Below are 19,488 nucleotides of genomic sequence, written 5' to 3' on the forward strand. Positions count from 1 at the left end.
ACAATAAACTCAATATCACGAACTGAGATCACTTCGTAACACATGAGGTGAAATATCACAATTCCAATATCACATTACACAGGCGAGTCCAACAAAAGTCAAACCAAATCAAATGTAATTTCATTTTTTAAACCATTCAATACATCTTCGACGCATTTGAACAATAACACAATACCTATGAATAAAACAACAACAACCAGCATTTTAATCTTGAATAATTCAGATACAATCAGTTGTTCCAATTCATTGGCTTCAGTTGGTTCTTCGTGTTTAAAGTCTTCATCGACAAAAGATGGTATCTGGTTTTCCAATGAATTTATCTTCCTTAGCAGCCCTGGAATGATTTGAATCGATCTTGGGCACATAGATGGGTCCATCCGTTCTAAAAACCCGCATCCATTGAATTTCTTTATCTGTCACAACCATAAACCAAAGAATATTTATTTACAAAATCTTAAAAAGAATAGAAACATTTCCTTATTTATAAGATTTCTAGACTGTTTCTAGGATAACGAGAAACATATTCAAACCTTATACTCGGGGCATCCATAGAATCGTCTTCCAGGGTTATCAGCAATCCAGGAAGTTTGTTCAACTCCATTTAGACCACACGAACATGAAGGAGGAGGTCGTCGACGCTCGGTACCACCTCCTATATTTCCTAAAACGCGCGGCTTCCGACGTGTTGACGAACTGCAATCACTCAACTCCATCATGATTGTATCAACATTAATTGTTATTTAATTATGAAAGAATAGAATAAAAAACATCAACAACATGGTAAAATTGTTATTTCCAGTTCGTGACACTAGTGTCACGAACTGGATTCACTTCGTGACACCCTGGAAAAATCGGGAAGTGTCACGAACTGGATTCACTTCGTGACACCCTGGAAAAATCGGGAAGTGTCACGAACTGGATCCACTTCGTGACACTAGTGTCACGAACTGGATTCAGTTTGTGACACCCTGGAAAAATCGGGAATTCAACAAAAAACACCATTTTGACAAACAAATCACACTCAAACACAATGGAACCTATTTCAACACGAATCAAAATAATTAAACATGTTCTTGTATGTTAAAGATAAGAAGAACTTACCAAAATATGTTTGAAGAAATTTTGGATCTAGGATTTGCAGGAAGAAGAAGCTTGGATCTTGAATTATGAACAATTTGCAGAAAGCAAACTTGAATCTTGAAGTTTTGATGAGCAACCTTGGATTGCAAAATGGTTTTAGATGGGTTTAGCATTATTGCAAAATGGGTTTAAGAAACTTACCCTCGGCGAGCAAGAAGATTCCGGCGACCCAAGAGATGAAGATTCCGGCGACCCAAGAAGCTTCACTCCGTCATTCTCCAACTGAGTTCAAAAGGAAGAAAAAGTTGAAAAAAAAAAACGTGAAAGAAGTTTCAGATGAGAGAAATGAAAGTTAGATGTGTTTTGAGAGGTTAAAAAATGTTGAGGGTAGTTGGGGAAAATTTAATTTCTCTCACCTACCAAAAGTACTAGTTTTGTCAATTTTTTTATTTTGGGCTAAATATGGTAAGTGACATTGAGATGGTATTATTTGTGTCCATCTTCAAGCTACCCAATCAATAAGAGTTTTGCTACTTCCACATAAGTTCAAACATTGAATTTCTACACAAAAAATATTCAAAAACAATGAAGATCTGTGGATGAACAATTTCATACAAGCAAAAAAAAAAAAAAAAATTATGAAGCTTGATATTTCCAAAAACATCGCCATAACACAGAGATAAAAGAATGGACTACTACAAATAATAAAGTATCCACCACACTAACCGGCAAACCATAGCACTAAAATCTCTCTAATCATGCACAATTACTATATATATACATACAATGACACAAACACATTACAGATTACACTAAAAAAACACACTCATATATATATATATATATATATATATATATATATTGACTATTTATCTAAGATTTATGTTTATAAATAGGGTAATTAAGCCAAATAGCCTCACGAAAATGGGCAATTTATTTTTAGCCAACGTTTTGTAAATAGGTGATAAATAGCCAGAAGGCATTATTTACAACTAATGTTGACCGATTATACCCTCACATTTTCCCGCCCACTAATATACGGGTCATTAATCAGAATCAGCTCTAATATTCGGATATTAATGCATGCGAAAATCGAGGAGCATTTAAGAGAAACAGATGCGTCTAAATCTCCACACGCAACTGCTCAAAATATTTTTTCAAAAAGAAAAAAAAAACCCCAAATATCGCGACGAAGAAACCGCACGAATTTGAACCGGAAATAAGAGTCGACACACTTATTTACAAAATCGAAATCGTAACCAGAAGAGGAAAACATCGATGACGAAGAAGAACGAACAGAGGTTAGTAAATAAAGGAAAATACGATTTGTTTCGATTTTTTTTATATAAGTGGCGTTGCATGTATATGAAATCGACAGATTTTTCAAAATCGCTAGGACTGATAATTGTGTTTTCCCTTTTTTCTTTGGTTTCACACAAAATCGCTATGATATAGAACAATGGCGAAGAAATCCCCCTCAAAGAAAAAAAAACAACCTGCAGAGAGCCAAGAAAAGGGGAATAAATCAAGTCGGGGAAAAACAAATGCAACAAGGGTAAGTTTTTTTGGCCGAACTTTTATTTTCATTGTCCATAATGTTAATAAACTTAAATAACTCAAAACATAAGTTTAAATTCATAATAAATGTATTTAGAGTACTGACCGCTTGATTATAATTTGAAAAATAAAACGAAATGATATTGGGCTGAATGTAAATGGTTACTAATTTGTGGTTGTTCGAAATACATATAATGATCTATTAATATGTAAATAATTATGTATAGCAGATATATACTATGAATTAGTGTAAAAAATTGTTAAAGATGGGAAAGATATTAAGGTTGTAAATAACAGCGTTGTGTAAATAAGTTTGTTAATTCTATTTGTGTGCAGATTGGGGACATGATAGTAGAAAGGAAGAACTGGGATTTAAAACAACGAATCATAGTTCATTCATCTTTCAACATCATTGAAACCCTCATGCCACTCCTAGAAACAGAATATCAACATGAGCTGTTCAGTCGTGGGCCATTTGCTCATCTTCAACACCTTAAAGGCCATGTATATCCCAAAAATCTGGCTCATTTAGTCGTGCTCAGTCAAGTAGAGTCCAGGAATGTTGATGAACTACATTTCAATGTATGTGGAAACATATTGGTTTTCAATATCTATGACTTTGAGTTAATATCAGGTAAATGTCAAACTTACGTACTTGCTGAGAATATCAAAAATTATTTGTAAATTGCCGAGTTATTTACAGTTTAAGGAATGTGATTTACAGGACTGAATTGCGAACGCGTGCCACGTATACACGACAAGCTACGCTCCGATAATCCTTTGAAGGATGAGTACTTCAAGGTGACAGGAACGCAGCGTGCACAATTCTTACTTGGAATTCTCAGCGGGAAATTTGGAGGTACAGACGAAGAATGAGTGGCACTTATTAACCTGGCCATTCTAGAGACAATGATTCTGCCTAGGGAACGGCAAGCTAAAATTCCCGATGACCACTTAAAAATGGCCATTGACACGGAATTATTCAAAAGTTATCCGTGGGGCACAATTAGCTTCAACGCTCTATGCCATTCCCTAAAGAAATCCAAAAACTATGTAGCTGAGAAAACAGGATTCAATATAGAAGGCTTCCTACATCCGTTAATTGCTTGGGCATATGAGGTAATTCCAGAGTTTGAAGCCCAAGGATATGCCACTCGTACAAAAGAAATGTCCATACCTCGCCTCCTCAAATGGAATTTCAATTACAGCCCAGAGTACGACGAACTTCAACAATATATCTTCGACAATGAATCGGTATTTGAAATCATATTACTAATCTCTAAGTTCTTCTATGAATATGTTAATAATTGCTTGTAAATAATTGTTGTCTTTGTTGTAGCTGCGCATTAATCTAGTAGATGCTACTGAAGAAGAACACGCAGCTGGGTACATAGAACGAGTAGACGCTGTTAGTCCCGAGACTTCCCCAAAATCTGTTGAAAAAGGAAAAGGAGTGGCTAGCATTTCTAAGGGTTTGGAAAGTGATACAACAATGAACTCCTCAGATGATGTTCATATGAAGTTGGAATACGCTCTCGAAACAATAGAAATGCTGAAGAAACGTGTCGAAGAAGCGCATGAAAAGTACGACGCCTTATTGGATGTATTTCAAGTGTACATCCGGAAAGATTACAATGAAACAACACGACAACAACCCAGACAAGAACAGGTAGTAAATTTGATTTATTTTTCCAAATAACAAATAATAACAATCATATTACAGGTCTCAAGTGGAGCACCACCTACTAAGACAACTGAAACTCCAAATCAAACTCCTATTAATGTTCAGGTACGGTATAGCCATTGCGTGTAAATAAGTAACAACATAACACTGAAATATGTGTTTAACCGTCTCTACCATTATGTATAACAGGATACACCACCTACCAATCAACCCAAAGTGACCACACCTGTGGAAATCCCAACAACAACAGAGGTACTCTATACTATTTACATATGTTAACATATAGTATAATATCATATGTATTTATCAATTTACAGGTACCGGATGTTAGGAATGTAGCAAAACCAAAGCCAACTCAAGTGACGCTAACGAACATGGTAGTCACTGAGCATATTATTGACATAAAACATTTGTTAGTGTGCATGTTATTTACATAGTATATATACATTTTTTTTGCCATAATAAATTGTTAATGGTATACTTATTTACATCTTATTTACATGTGCTACGAAAAAAAGCTTCAAAAGTGCAGCCAACAATTCCTGATACTGTGACTATGGTACAAAATTAATTTAATTGAACTTACAAAAATGTCCTGTAATTTACTTACAGGTTGTTTACTAATATTTTATGGTAGGATATTTCACCACTACTTGGAATGGAAAAGGTAGCACGTTATAGTCCGGTACGGCAAATAAATATAACTTTGTAATATGTTGCAATTAGATTAAGACTAACAATGACTTCGAACAGGATGATTTGCAGAAGCTACAAGATGATTGGGTTTTTACCGTAAATGATGTGTTGAATAGCATTCCTAACAAGTACGAATTTGAACACCATCCACAGGTTGTTCAAGAGAGTGTGGCCAAGCAAGAAGTTGTAAACAAGCAAGTTTACAAGCGCTTGAGAAAGAATGGCCAACCAATTCCAAAGCATATAATGCCAACGACAAATCATCCACCTCCAATGGTGACCGAAAATATCCAAACCCAAAATGTTGCACACAAACCGCAGGTAACTTATAATGTTCAAACAAAATGTTAAAAATTGGGAAATTAATAGTTGTTAATTTATCATATTGTGATTATTTGTAAATTAACAGGTAGTTAACAAGGTCACCGATGATGAAAAGCAAAAAAAGATAGGAAGGACGTTGCCAAATCCACAGCCTGTCACACAACGTCCAAAGCGCACATGTAGGAAATCAGTGTTCACTACCTCGCCATACGTCACCGAATCTAGGGCTAAGAAGACTGAAGAAGGAGGTCCTAACAATAAACCAGATGGCCAGGACACGACTAAAATGGGAGATGAAGAAAGCAACCAACCATCTTTTGATATTGGAATTTGAGATCTGTTATTTACTAAACTCTAGTCGAATTGCACATAAGTTTTTTTTTAAAACATAGCAACTATGTCACTTTTGGCTACTGCATGAATGTTAATTAGCACATGACGCTAATTTTGGTGTTAAGGTCGTTGATATAACCTCTTTTACAAATTAAATTGGAATATTTTGAGTATTGACTACAATGCGGCCATATTTTAGCCTTTCAATATGTTAATAGGAATATTATTTACAAGCAATTTACAGTAGTAGAACGTGTGAAGTTCTGTTAATGTACATCTTATTTACCATAAATTTACCATAAATTTACAACTTAAAAGTTAAGTCTATTTGATTATAAGAAGTACAGAAATAAGGTATTACAGAATAAAGTCATAACAACTAATTCAAAACATACATGTGCGTGTGTGGCTTTGTTACATGAATAGAAAATAATTCTCATGTTCTTAAGATTAACAATATGCATAAAACATCAAATTTTCAATAAATAAACATAAAATTATTCAAAATAAAAACATCAACAGCGAAAAATAGACTTTATTAAAGACAACTCATTAACCAACTATCTTAGGCAGCCCCTTTTGTTATGACCATTCTGGCCACATTTGCCACATCTTTGATTGTACGGGTGGAATTTTTCATGCTTCGACCGATACCTCTTCTCTTTTGGTCGCCCGGCTTGACGTTTATGAATGGGAGGCTTTATAACTTGAGCATCAATAGGGAGCTCCCAATCGCCTTCATGAGAAATAGGGAAAACATCTTTCTCATACGTGGCAGCGAAGTATTCTTGACTATAATATGCTGGCACAAAATCAATAGGACGTAAATTTTTCCTATATAAAGCCGCACAAGCATGAGAACAAGGAAAGTCTTCAAGCTGCCAATAACAACATGTGCAAGTTCTAAGAGAAACATCAACAACTCTACGAATTGCCCCATCAACAACTTCAAATTCGTTGTCGTTAATGGCATTAACCTGCAGTTGCGTGTAAATAATTATTGTCAACATTTGTAGGTTTAAAACTGTTAATGTGTTAATAGCTTGTAAATAAGTATATTCTGTTAATAAGCTGTAAATAATAATACAATTAACAGAATCTCAAAAATATGTAACTCACGTTCATAGATCGAGCAGACTCCTGCGAATCAAATAGTATCTTGAACCCAGTTCCTGTTAGTCCTGATTGCATCTTTGGAATTAGCTCCCTCTTCTTGTGGATCCAATTTTGAATTAGACTTCTATAACTCAAAACAAGACATGCAACCGGCCAGCCTCTTGCTTCTCGCAAAACAGCATTCAAACACTCAGAGATGTTTGTGGTCATAACATCGAACCTCTTCCCCGGAAACTTGCTCCTAGCCCACAGCTCTGGATCGGCTTTGAGAAGATACTTTTTGATTTTTACTTTGTTGTTGGAGAGTATATTGAGCCAATATTCAAACTCTCTTACAGAATAGGCTTTTCCACATCTATAGAAAAGTGGCTGAATGTATGTTTTACCAAATTTTGCCTTCACATTACACCAAAGATGTTGCATGCATATAGCAAATTTCGCCTCCGGGAATACATTGCCAACTGCCTTGTGAATTGACTTGTGCCTATCCGAAACAAATACCAAGTCTTTTCGAACACCATAAACAATTCGAAGATGATTCATAAACCAAGACCAAGATTTGTCATTCTCGGAATCCACAATACTAAAGGCTAATGGAAACAAGTGATTATCACCATCTAGAGCAGTGGCCAAAAGTAATGTACCATAAGATTTGCCTTTCAGGAAAGTACCATCAACAGATATTACTGGGCGGCAAAATTGAAATCCGTGAACAGAAGCTCCAAATGCCAAAAAGAAATACCTAAATGTCCCATCAGATTCAATCTCGGTCACAGTATAAGACCCTGCAAAACATAACAAAAAAAGTATGTAAATAAGTCATTTATTAACAACAAGTTCAGTAAATAACCAGACAAAGACGTATCCATATTGTAAACGTATATAGTATTTACAGACAACATTAATAGTACATAAGCTGTAAATAAAAACCTGGATTCTTCTCTTTGATCATTTCACCAACTATTGGTAAATGACTATATGACTCCTCAAAATCACCACGAAGATCCCTCAAAGCTTCTTTACGACCCTTCCATGCACGAAAATATGTTACCTCCACATTAAATCGAGTCCTCATAATTTCAGCCACTCCAGAAGGCGTAATTTGATTTGCCAATGGGCCACGAAAATCATCTTTGACACATTTGCTAATAAGTACAGACGATGCATGTTTATTCTTGTGCACAACAGATTTACCATAACAAGTATGTTCTTTAACATATGACCTTATGACCCATAATCCAGAATTCTTGCATACCGACGCATTTAACTTCCAGCCACACTGCATATCCGAACAACCAATACTATAACGCGTTTTACTGGATCTCAACACCTTGAATTCAAAATTGTTGCGAACTGCAATCATGCCAATAGCCATTTGAAGAACATCTTTGCGTCTAAATATGTTATTAACATTAATATCAAAATTCATAGGAAAATTCCTCAAATCCGGTTCATCATACAAAACAATATCTGCCGGAGGTTCTTCATGACTAGCTGCGACAACTGCTTTCGACGATTCATTGCACTGATGCTCAAATAAGTTCACTGAAAACAGGGTAAACGTGCATGAGAAATCAGTTATCAAAACTGCATAAATATATAAAAAAAACCCATACCTGAATCGATTAAAGAAAACGACGACCATTCATCCATGCTTTTGGCGATTTATTTTCAGGGACTAAATTTTTTTTCAAACGTTGAAACCTGGAAAATAAAAGTTGAACGTCTATTGGCGGCCAAATTAAATTGAATAAGCGTTCACAAATAACAACTGATTATATTTTCAATAAAAAGAATAATTATTAACAGATATCCAGGATATTTTTTGTATCAAAATTGGAAACTAATCGCCTAATATGATGCGTTCATATTAACTGCATCCACGTAATCAAAATTATGCGATCAGAAAAACTGCTTCCACGTTTTCAGTAACTGCATCCAAGATCATAATAACTGCATCCACGTTTTCCATAAATTCGGGATTCTGATTATTGAATAATTAAAAGTTGCCGAAGTTTTTTTCAAAATTCAAACTAAAAAACTGCCTAAAAAAGAATAACGTAATCGGTCAATCAAGGGCAAATGAGTAAAAAAATCTTCTTAAATGAGTTGCCACGTAATCATCTAGGCTATTTACGGATTATTAACGAAACGTTGGCTACTTTTAAATTGGACGAGTTTCAGTGGCTTATACAGCCAATTTTTTGTTATAAATACATGAAAATGATTATTTACTTAAAATTTACTAAACGTTAGCTATTTAGCAATATCAAACATTTAAATTACCTATTTTCCTAATGGACCTATCTATATATATATATATATATATATATATGTATACACATACACATATATACATATATCCTTCTCCTCTTGCGCCATTCTCCTCTGCAGCGCGTCCACCGCCGCCAGCTGGTCCGCCAAGATTCCGGCCACATCTCCGGCGGATGAGCTCAATCCAGCGGAGATCGCTTGAGGAGATGGATTCTGGCCTTGGAGTATAGGAGATGGAAAAAAATACTGAGTGAATCCTAGCCGTGGTCGTCATTTATCCTTCGCCGCCCTTTTGTGATCGGAATTTTTGCTTCTCTCCTCTACGAACAAAACTTGTCTCTTTCTCATGGGGAGTGTTCTCGTTTGGGTGATCGTTAACACAATTTCTGGTTTCTATTGATCATGTTGATCAGTGATGCTCTGGTTTTATTTTGTCCAGTGAGTGGGGTTACGCTCCATTGACTTGGTTTAATTTCTATTTATTATATTTTTATCAATTTTTTAATTTGTTTTGTAAAATTACAAATTTTTCCTTGTTTAGGAGACACGTGACACGCACACGTAAAACTTAACTGACGGATTGGAAAAAATTTAGACGGAATGACCAAAACGAATAAAAAATTAAAATTCAAACACCACTCAAACAAATTTCAAGGTTCAGGGACCGATGTGACACTACTGCCATATTACAGGGGACAATAAATATCTTTTATTCTAATTATAATTAATTAGCCAGCAATTCTATTAACAATAATCAATTGATAAATTTGCCTAAATAAACTTTGCTTATTGATAATTAAAGGAAAAATTATTAAATAATTGTTGTTAATAGAGTCAGTGAATAATTACTTATAATTAATCAAATATTGATTATTTAGTAAATACTAAGTTTGATGCGTTGCTTATAAATTTCTGTTTTTTAGTTCATTATATGGGTCAATTGACAATTGTTCTGTGGAGAATGTAACTCGTATCAAGGAAGAAGAGTCCTCGTTGTCCCGTTTCCTCGCTCTGGAAGAAGGTTGTTGGCGTCGACGGTCAAGGATCGACTGGCTTCAATAAGGGGACACTAACACAATATACTTTCACTCAAAGGCCAAACAGAGAGGGAAAAAGAAGCTGATAATAGGTACGAGACCGGGCGATGGAGGGAAGACCAGAATAATATCTTCTCGGTCGCTGAGAATTATTTCCAAGGTATTTTTACCTCTATCTCGCCGAATCCTGATGTTCTGAGGATTTTTACAGAGGCTCTCGTCTCCAGACTTAGAGAGGCAGATCAGGCCACTCTCGATGAGCCTTTTACCACTGACGATATATGATAAGCGGTGTTTAAGATGGGATAGGAGAAAGCACCAGGTCCGGGCGGTTATCAATGCGTCTTCTTCCATCGAATGTGGCACATTATCGGGGCTGATGTGAGCATGAGTTGCACTGATAGCTCAACCGTACTACGATCACTCTTATCCATAAGATAAAGATACCAAAGAAAATGGGTGATTACATGCCAATTAATTAACATCTGCAATGTTATGCACAAGATCATCACAAAGACTCTCGCTGACAAAATAAAGCTCATCCTTGATTCTATCATATCCCAAAACTAAAGTGCATTCGTACTGGGTTTGTTTATTACGTATAATGTTACCGTCTCTTTTGAATTGCTTCACTCGGTCGCCAAAATAAAGAAAATAATTAATGGTTGTGTTAGCCTTAAACTCGACATGATTATGACATATTATAGCGTCGAGTGAGTTTTTTCAGACTTGGTTATGAAGGAGATGGATTTTTCATATCGGTGGCATGCTGTGCTTATGGAGGGAATATTAATGGTTTGATTAAAGGGAATATTATTCCGCAGCGAGGTCTACAGCAAGGGTGTCGCCTTTCACCGTATTTTATTCTCATTTTTTTCCAAGGGATTGTCTTCTCTTATTCTCAAGAAGGGCTTCGCATGTAATAAATAAGGACTGCAGGTCAACCACTTGTTTTTCGCGGACGACTCGTTACTCTTTTGTAGAGCTAATAGAGGAGACATCGGAGCTTTTAAGCATGTGTTTGACTTATATGAGGTAGTGTCGGGTCAAATAATAAACTTCTAGAAATCAGCGCTCAAATTTAGCCCGAATGTAGACATCAGCACCCGAAAAGAGTTGGCCGATTTGATTGGGATCCATGTGGATAAAGGCTTCGGCGAATATCTTGGCCTACCTTATTTTGTAGGTCGACACCACATCCAAACCTTTCATGTTGTCTGCAAGAAGGTTCGTAGTCGACTCTCGCAATGGAATGGTCATTTTTTTATCACAAGTGGGTCTCGAGACTTTGATTAAAGCAGTCGCCCTTGCTCTCCCCACCTACTCTATGAACGTGTTTCAAATTCCAATGGCTCTTCGTAATTAGATGGAGAAAATCACGCCAAGGCTTTGGTGGGGTGTAGACATATCTACTCTGAAGATGCATCGGAGAAATGGGAGAAACTTTGCCTACCAAAGGCTCACGGTGGACTCGGTTTCAAGGACCTAATACTTTTTAACCAAGCAATGTTGGTAAAGCTATTGGGATTAAGGTTGGTATTAGACACGAACAATCGCTCTGATACGAGTTGATGGGTAAATTACTTTCATAAATGGTTAGTTACAGTTCTCATGTATTGAACACGAACGATTGTTTCAATACTTCTTATTGGGTAACAAATCTCTTAACCCTACTATATATTTACAAATGCAGAATAGAAGAAAACACGAACAATCGCTAATATTTAGGTAAACAATAATTACCAGGATACTCAAAATCATTCAATAACAACACTTTTAAGGATGTAGCCAACGTTTTGTAAATTTTATAATCTAGCCATTTACAGAAATAAACAATTAGAAAATATCGGAAATAGTATTTTGTAACATAAATCGTAGAAACCAAATAAACGAAAATTAACAAAAAAAAAAACTTAATATCGCAACTAATTGGACTACAAAAAAGGAAAGAAAATATTATGGAATAAATCAAGTTAACGTGTATTAAAAGCTGCATAATTTGGCTACGATCAAAATGTTGGCTACATTTATGTCCAACTGATTTTAATAAAGTTTAATATAGTAATTTGTTACATGACTAATCACTACAACAAATACAACATTTACCGACGATTTTTTTCGTCGCTAAAAACCCCATAATCGTCGCTAAATCTCTTTAGCGACGATGTTAGCGACGATAATAATCGTCGCTAAATGTGCGTGCCTAAATATATTTAGCGACGATTTATTCGTCGCTAAATAATTACCGACGATATTAGCGACGAGAAACTCGTCCCTAAATGTCGTGACGAGAAGTTTTTTTCCATTTTGAAACAGGAAATTAGCGACGACTTTGTCGTCGCTAATTCACGCGCGAAAATTTCCCGCGTGAATTAGCGACGACAAAATCGTCGCTAATTTCGTCCCTAATATTTTTTTTTTTTCGTCGTTAATTATTTTTTTTTTATGAAATTCTAAAATGAAAAATCAAATAAAAACTAAATTATATTATCCAAATCAAGAAATAAAAACTAAATTATATTATCCAAATCAAGAAATAAAAACTACTCGCGACGTTTGTTTTGTCGTCCCGCCGCTCGTTTTCCTCCTCCTCGACGTGAAACGTTCTTTTGCTGGCGCTGAAGTTCTGCGGGCTGCGGCGTCGGAGTAGACTGACTTGGTCCGCCGGGCGTCGTCTGCTGGCTGGCGTCGGGAGTCCTCTGATGGCCGCCCGTCGGAGTGTGGACGTCGCCCGTCGGAGTCTGCTGGCTGGCGTCGGGAGTCCTCTGCTGGCCGCCCGTCGGAGTGTGGACGCCGGCCGTCGGAGTCTGCTAGCTGTGGGATGACGGAGCCTGCTGCGAACTCTGCGAAAATTGGGACATGAACGAGCTAAGGTTGAGGCCGGGCACCTGACTCTGTATTGTCTCGGCGAACGCGGCGAGGGTCGATGTCAACACCTCTTGCGAGACATATCCGGGTTGCGACGTCCCAGCCTCCGAACCGTAGACTTCGGCGACTTCAGCCGCCATCCGTGCTCCCTGTGGCACCAAACGTCCGACGCCGGTCAAGTGATCAGCCCGCGAACCCATAATATCGCGGATCGCCTGCTGCTCTAGGACGAAAATATCGACATCCGCTCCTTGTTGCTCAGCCTCCGCTCGCAACGTGTTGAACCTAGCGACCAGTCGATCCTGATATAAAATAACTAGTTAGTATCTATTAATCGAAAAATAAGAAAAATAAATGTAAACTTACATAACGTGCGGAGGCTTCAGGAGTCAGCCACTCGGACTTGTCAGACTGATGTAGGCGCTTGTAGTTCGCAAACAAGCTCTCGAAAGCGCCTGTCTCGGCGCTCTTCTGCATGTAAACAAAACTTCAAGTGTAAGATAATTTTAACGATTTGGTGTATCATATAAACATAAAACTTACATTCTTCATGCGGTGGGTCGAGAACCCAATCGTCCCCTGTCGAGTCTTCATCTTCTTCTTCGCGCGATTCGCCTTGTTCTTCGCTTGAATGGCCTATAATATAAGTAACCGTACACGTAAAGAACAAATCGTTTAATAAAAGGGTAAACACATATTTAACGTAAATGATTTGATTACCTTAAATTCATCGCTCGTATATCGTTGTATCAGCGTCTCCCATTCGGTGTCGAGCTTAACGGTCCTCGGTTTCAGCGACCGCGCCACCTGTACGCTGCTCTTGCAGTCGATGTCGAACCATGACCGCAAGGTATGCCTCCAATCGCGAAGACGAGTCTTCGCGTCTCGAATGATTGCCGCATCGACAATCGCCTTCTTCTTCCCGGTTGCATCACCATCGACTCGAATGTCGTACTTGTCTCGAATCGCCTTCTTCTTCCCGGTTGCATCACCATCGACAATTGTCTCGAATCGCTGCTCGGATCTCGGCCTCCTTCGCCGGCCCCACGTTCGCATTCGTCCACCTTGGGACCGTAGGCGAGATCTTGTCTCCGACGACCAACCCGAGCGTGTTCGCGAACGTCGCGAGATCCGGATCCATCTCGCGCTCTGGCTGCAAGAACGACTGAAACTCCTCGTTATAAACGACGACTTCCTTCACCCCGGGGCGCCGTGCACGCTCAGATCGAAGGCCGACCGTCGGCCCACGCACGGCCGGTTCGATATGCTCGTCTTCTTCTTCGACGCCATCACGTACGGGCGCCGACTGGCAATAATTCGGGAGACGGGCTAAGAAGTCATCCCCGCCTCCGCTGCCTCCAGCTCCTGTAGCCGCAGCCATCTGAAATTCAAAACAAAATACGATCCTACCGAAATTTCGGCAGAACCTCCCCTATAAACTTAACAACCCGGCATCAGCCTTTAACTTTAAAACCTGCATAGAAACATCCTAAAACTAACAATAAATTCAACCTCAGTGGTTCGATCATTTTTAAATCTATAAACAACTAATTAATTTCACATTTTTAGTCATCTCTAACAAAAATTAAATCCAATTTCAATTTCAATAATTAATTTCACATCAACTACCTAATTTTCGTTAAACTAATTCATTAATTTAAGTTTGTTACCTTTAGAGAATCGGTTAGTAATTACCTTTAAACTAATTCGTTAAATTACCTTTAATTCATTAATTCATACATAAACTACACAAACTTAAACCATTTTAAATTTTCTAATCGTAATTAACAAAATTACATTTCCTAATTTATTAATCTCTAATCTACTATACTTGTATACATAATTAATCTCTAATCCTAATTTACAATTTTAAATTATCAAACATCCTAAATTATATCGTAATTAAATCCTAAATTATGTAGTAATATAAAATATAACTTATATATATATATATAAATATTTATAACACCAAAATAAGCATAATATCACAATTTTTATAACTAATTTAAATAATTTATATTACCTAATATAACTAATTTTTATAACTAATTTTTATACATAATTTAAATTACCTAAATTTCATACAATTCCATTTATTTATAACTAATTTAAATTACCTAATATAAATAACTATATACTAATTAATACAATTCCATTTATTTATATAAAGTTATATATATATATATATATAAATAACTAATATATATAACTAATATATTAATTATATAAATAACTAATAAATATATATATATATATATATATATAAAGTTATAAAAAAAAAAACTTACCGGCGGGGATCGTGTGGACGACGAGGACGGTGGACGAGGACGAGGAAGAGCAGCGCTAGCTGCCGGACCGGGGCGGACGAGGACGAGGACGGCGTCGGTGGTGGAGCGGCGACGACGTCGGCGGCGGAGCGGCGGCGGAGCTGCAGACAGGAGAAACTGTGAGGAGAGAGAGAGATGTGAGGAGAGAGAGACTTACCGGGGCGTCGACTGCGTCGGGGCGGCACACGGCGGAGGAGGCGCACGGCGGAGGAGAGAGAGAGAGAGAGAAGTGAGGATTTTAGGGTTTGGGAGCGAATGAGGGGTCTCGGTCGCGATCTGGTATTTAAAGACATTTAACGACGATTTAATCGTCGCTAAATGTCTTTAAATTTCGTAGCTAAATCAACTTAAATTTTCAGTTCATAAACCAGGAATTTAGCGACGATTTTCTCGTCGCTAATTGATTTTTACACATTTAGCGACGATAAAATCGTTGCTAAATCATTTCATTTAAATTATTTTGGGGGGATTTTTCCCTCTTTGAATTTCGTTAAAATTCGATATTAATTCGAAACTATTAGCGACGATAATACCGTCGCTAATTGTTTCCCCGCGAACTTAGCGACGAATATAAATAATTAGCGACGATTAATTCGTCGCTAATTATTTTTGCCGCCAAACTTTAGAAGTTTTGGCACCAAATAATTAGCGACGGCTTTATCGTCGCTAAAAGGGTGATTAGCGACGACAAATTAGCGACGATAAAGTCGTCGCTAATACTTCCGTCGCTAAATGTCATATTTCTAGTAGTGAATAAAGCCACATCATCATTTGTTGCTACATTTGAGACTTAAATGAAACGTTGGCTAGATTGCAATATCAACATTTCAAGTAGCTTAGTCCGTGTAATTTTTCTTTAAAATATGGGCAAACACAATCAATACAATACCATAAGAGGATTTGGTTATACATAGTTTTCGGCTCAACTACAGATCCCACACGTTCCTAGCTTTTTGGATCTCCTTGCTCTCAGATTCCTCGACTGCTCCTCATTATTGGATCGTCGATTCTTCAGTTTCTCGAGCTGATCGAAACCATAATCTTCCAAGTTGTAATCTCCGAAAGGATAGAGACCAAGGTGTGATCCAACTCTTTACTCACTAATTATTCCAACAAGGTGCCAAAATAATTCTTTCTTTCTTTGGGAAGTGGTATGAACGAATTTCTTAACTCCAGGAGCGAGGAAAAATCGTCCACACAAGGGAAAAGGAGAAGCACGAATTTCAAGTGTGGAATTGAATTGTAATGGGCGCTTTTGTACTACCCCAAACCCCCTATTTGTAACTTTCTAGCTTACCCAAAATAGAATATGCACTTACTTTATTTAATTTGATCTTTTTCTATATATTATGATATATTTGTTCTATGAATAGAACAAATCAAATATCCCCAAGATCGATACTTTAATAAATAACATATTCAGATCATATTTGATATTTATTTACTTCTCACATATTAGAATATATTATTAAGGTAACTGAATAATATAAATTATCTCCATGATATTCTCAATAAATAACATAATTAATACATTATTTGTTTCTCACTATAAGATATACGATTCTATAAATAGAATAGTAGAGATTGTCTCCATGATACTCTCATAATTAATTACTATATTAAATACTCACCAAATCGAATCATATTTAATATATAATATTTATTTCATATTTGAGAAAAACCTCAATTTATTAAGCTTTGATCAGACAAATCCAATGTCCATGTACCTCATTGTACATACATCACAAGCTCTTTTGGGTAGATTTAAATGTACTATTTTACAAGCCCATTTAAATCTTAGTGATATTCTAAAGTTACTAAATGGCGGCATAAATACCTAATATTTTCGGAAACATACACTCAAATACTTATTCTTTTTTTTTCGTGGAAAAAATACCTAATGTTAAATTTCAGTTGCACAGTCAAACCAAGTCAGTTAAATTTGACGATAATCCATGTGGCATCCTCAGATTAAACATGATTTAACATTTTTTTTCATAAAATTAACTAAAAATTAATAATATCATTTTAATAATTAAAAATTTAATTATAAATGACTTTTATATTATAATTAGGCATTAATTATATTATGAAAATTATTTCATATTTATTTATTTAAATGAATCAAGCATGAATAATATTCTTTATTATAAAAAATGCTTAATTATAATTATGTTAATATTAAAAACGTATTTTTTTTATTTATTTAAATGAATCAAGCATGAATTTTATTCTTTATTATAAAAAATGCTTAATTAATTATGTTAATATTAAAAATGTTTTAAATAATATCATTATTGCTTGATTATAATATTAAAGTTATTTTTAATAAAAAAAATTTGTTATACGAATATATAATCAATGTTTAATTACTTTTGGAATCAATTTGCCTTGTTTATGGTAATTCCACAAATATTGTTTTGGAAAATCCAGTACTACAGGAACTTCAATAAATGATATTTGGACCATACCTGTTTAAAATAAGTATATTTTAAAAAACCGAAGAATTTGCTACAACTAATCAATGTTCTAACTTCTTTTAAGATTTTCGCTAAAACTTCATTTTATTAAGAAAATAACGCTTCAAGACGAAATAAGTTGAATTAACTAAAATAATTAATTTAATTTACTTTGACCTGATGAGTTATTTTTTTAATAAAATAAAATTTTGGCTATTTTTTAAAAGAGGGTAATTTATTATATTACCGGTCAAATTGTCCATTTCAAAAACTCCATAACACCGTATTGGAAATAAAACGTTTAAATAAAAAAAAATAGTAGAGATCATTACCTAAAATAGTTTATACTTTATAAACACTAAAACTAGGGAAAATTAAATTTGTATGTATATATATATATATATATATATATATATATATATATATATATATATATATATATTATTTTCTTGTTTCTCCCTCAACTGGAAATGCATTGGCCAGGTATTTTGCTGTCTACAGTACCATGCATAAAAGAAATACTTAGATTGACACAAAAATAAACCATTCATTACTTTAAGAGAAACTGCTATAAATATGACGCTAATTTGCAACAAAAGGAAACATAGGATGATATAGAGACTAGACCCAACCCAAGACATAAAATATGATATCTCTTTGAATAAAAAAAGAAAAAAAAAAAAGACACCCACACTTGTTGTTAATTCCGTAACAAGTTACGTTTCCACGGAAAGCAACAAGAGTCTTCACTCTTTCCAGCGATAATACGACACAAATTGTTTTGGCGTATCTTCCAAATACACTTATTACAGCCACTCGTCTTGAGGTTTAGAGCGTCGTAGATGTCGAACCAATGGCTCTGAACGGCGCCGTTTGACGTCCACTGGAAGTTGCAGTAGAACTGCGTTGACTGAATAAAGTTGACTCTGAACTTGAACGAATACGAATCGCCGTTTTGGAGGACATGAGGCCCCAGATCGTCGTCCCCAGACTTGCAGTGGACTGAGAGCTCGGCGCTTGGATTCATGTCGTTTATTATCTCAACCCTAACTTTTTCAAAAATTAGGGCATCGCTTCCAGTTGCGTACAGTAAGACAGCAACAATGACTAGAGAACGGAGAGTCATGGTGGGTTTATTTTTAGAGTGAATTGTGTGTATTGCAAATGGCTTTTGTGAGTGTATTTATAATGGGAAATGATTCTTATCGAACAAATATAAAAAATATTGGTTTGAATGTCTGTTTGCTAAATTTGGCCTAAAGGTTTTTCTTTTCCTCGAAAATTTATTGATGATCAGTCAATGGTGTAATTTAAGTTCATGAAACTTATTCATTGAACAACGGAATATTCGACTTGAAAATCTGAATATCCGTTTGTAGTGATTTCTTTCTAGATTATTACTTATGATTTGCTTAAATTATCGAAAATAATGTGATTCTACTTCTAACTTCCAACTCTAATACCAGTTTCTTTACAAGTGTCGTACTTTGAACCTTTTTCTTATACTTTGAATTTCTTCAGACAATACTCATTTTAATAATAATAATAATAATAATAATAATTGTATTTGCATGAGTAAGATTATAAAAAGAATTTCACAAATTTCATTGCTTTAATGATAACATGCTTATTATTTGTATGTCAAACAGAGAAAAACGAAAGGTCAAATACAGCTCTCCTACTAACAACAAGTAGGTTTTCTTTTTAAAGAAAGACAACCATCGTATCAACAG

The 19,488-nt window shown here is 35.6% G+C and overlaps 3 protein-coding genes across 3 annotated transcripts; 1 reads left to right on the forward strand and 2 right to left on the reverse strand.

Annotated features, from left to right (window-relative positions):
- Positions 1-98: 98 nt before the first annotated feature.
- Positions 99-3,536, reverse strand: LOC149393816 (uncharacterized). Its single transcript, XM_089618168.1, has 5 exons — positions 3,360-3,536; positions 1,282-1,362; positions 1,102-1,217; positions 531-693; positions 99-413 (listed from the first exon to the last, which is right to left on the reverse strand). Exons 1-5 carry the CDS (start codon positions 3,534-3,536, stop codon positions 99-101), a joined length of 852 nt encoding a protein of 283 aa, XP_089474294.1.
- A 10-nt stretch (positions 3,537-3,546) lies between these two features.
- LOC149393817 (uncharacterized) lies at positions 3,547-4,945 on the forward strand. Its single transcript, XM_089618169.1, has 6 exons — positions 3,547-3,891; positions 3,977-4,306; positions 4,361-4,426; positions 4,511-4,573; positions 4,639-4,698; positions 4,934-4,945. Exons 1-6 carry the CDS (start codon positions 3,547-3,549, stop codon positions 4,943-4,945), a joined length of 876 nt encoding a protein of 291 aa, XP_089474295.1.
- A 13,510-nt stretch (positions 4,946-18,455) lies between these two features.
- On the reverse strand, positions 18,456-18,881 carry LOC149393818 (S-protein homolog 2-like). Its single transcript, XM_089618170.1, has one exon. It carries the CDS (start codon positions 18,879-18,881, stop codon positions 18,456-18,458), a length of 426 nt encoding a protein of 141 aa, XP_089474296.1.
- Between the last annotated feature and the right edge of the window lie 607 nt (positions 18,882-19,488).

This window comes from Urtica dioica, chromosome 6 (assembly GCF_054948205.1).
Source record: "Urtica dioica subsp. dioica isolate 48M chromosome 6, U.dioica_male_clone48M_v1_H2, whole genome shotgun sequence".
Classification (NCBI taxonomy): domain Eukaryota; kingdom Viridiplantae; phylum Streptophyta; class Magnoliopsida; order Rosales; family Urticaceae; genus Urtica; species Urtica dioica.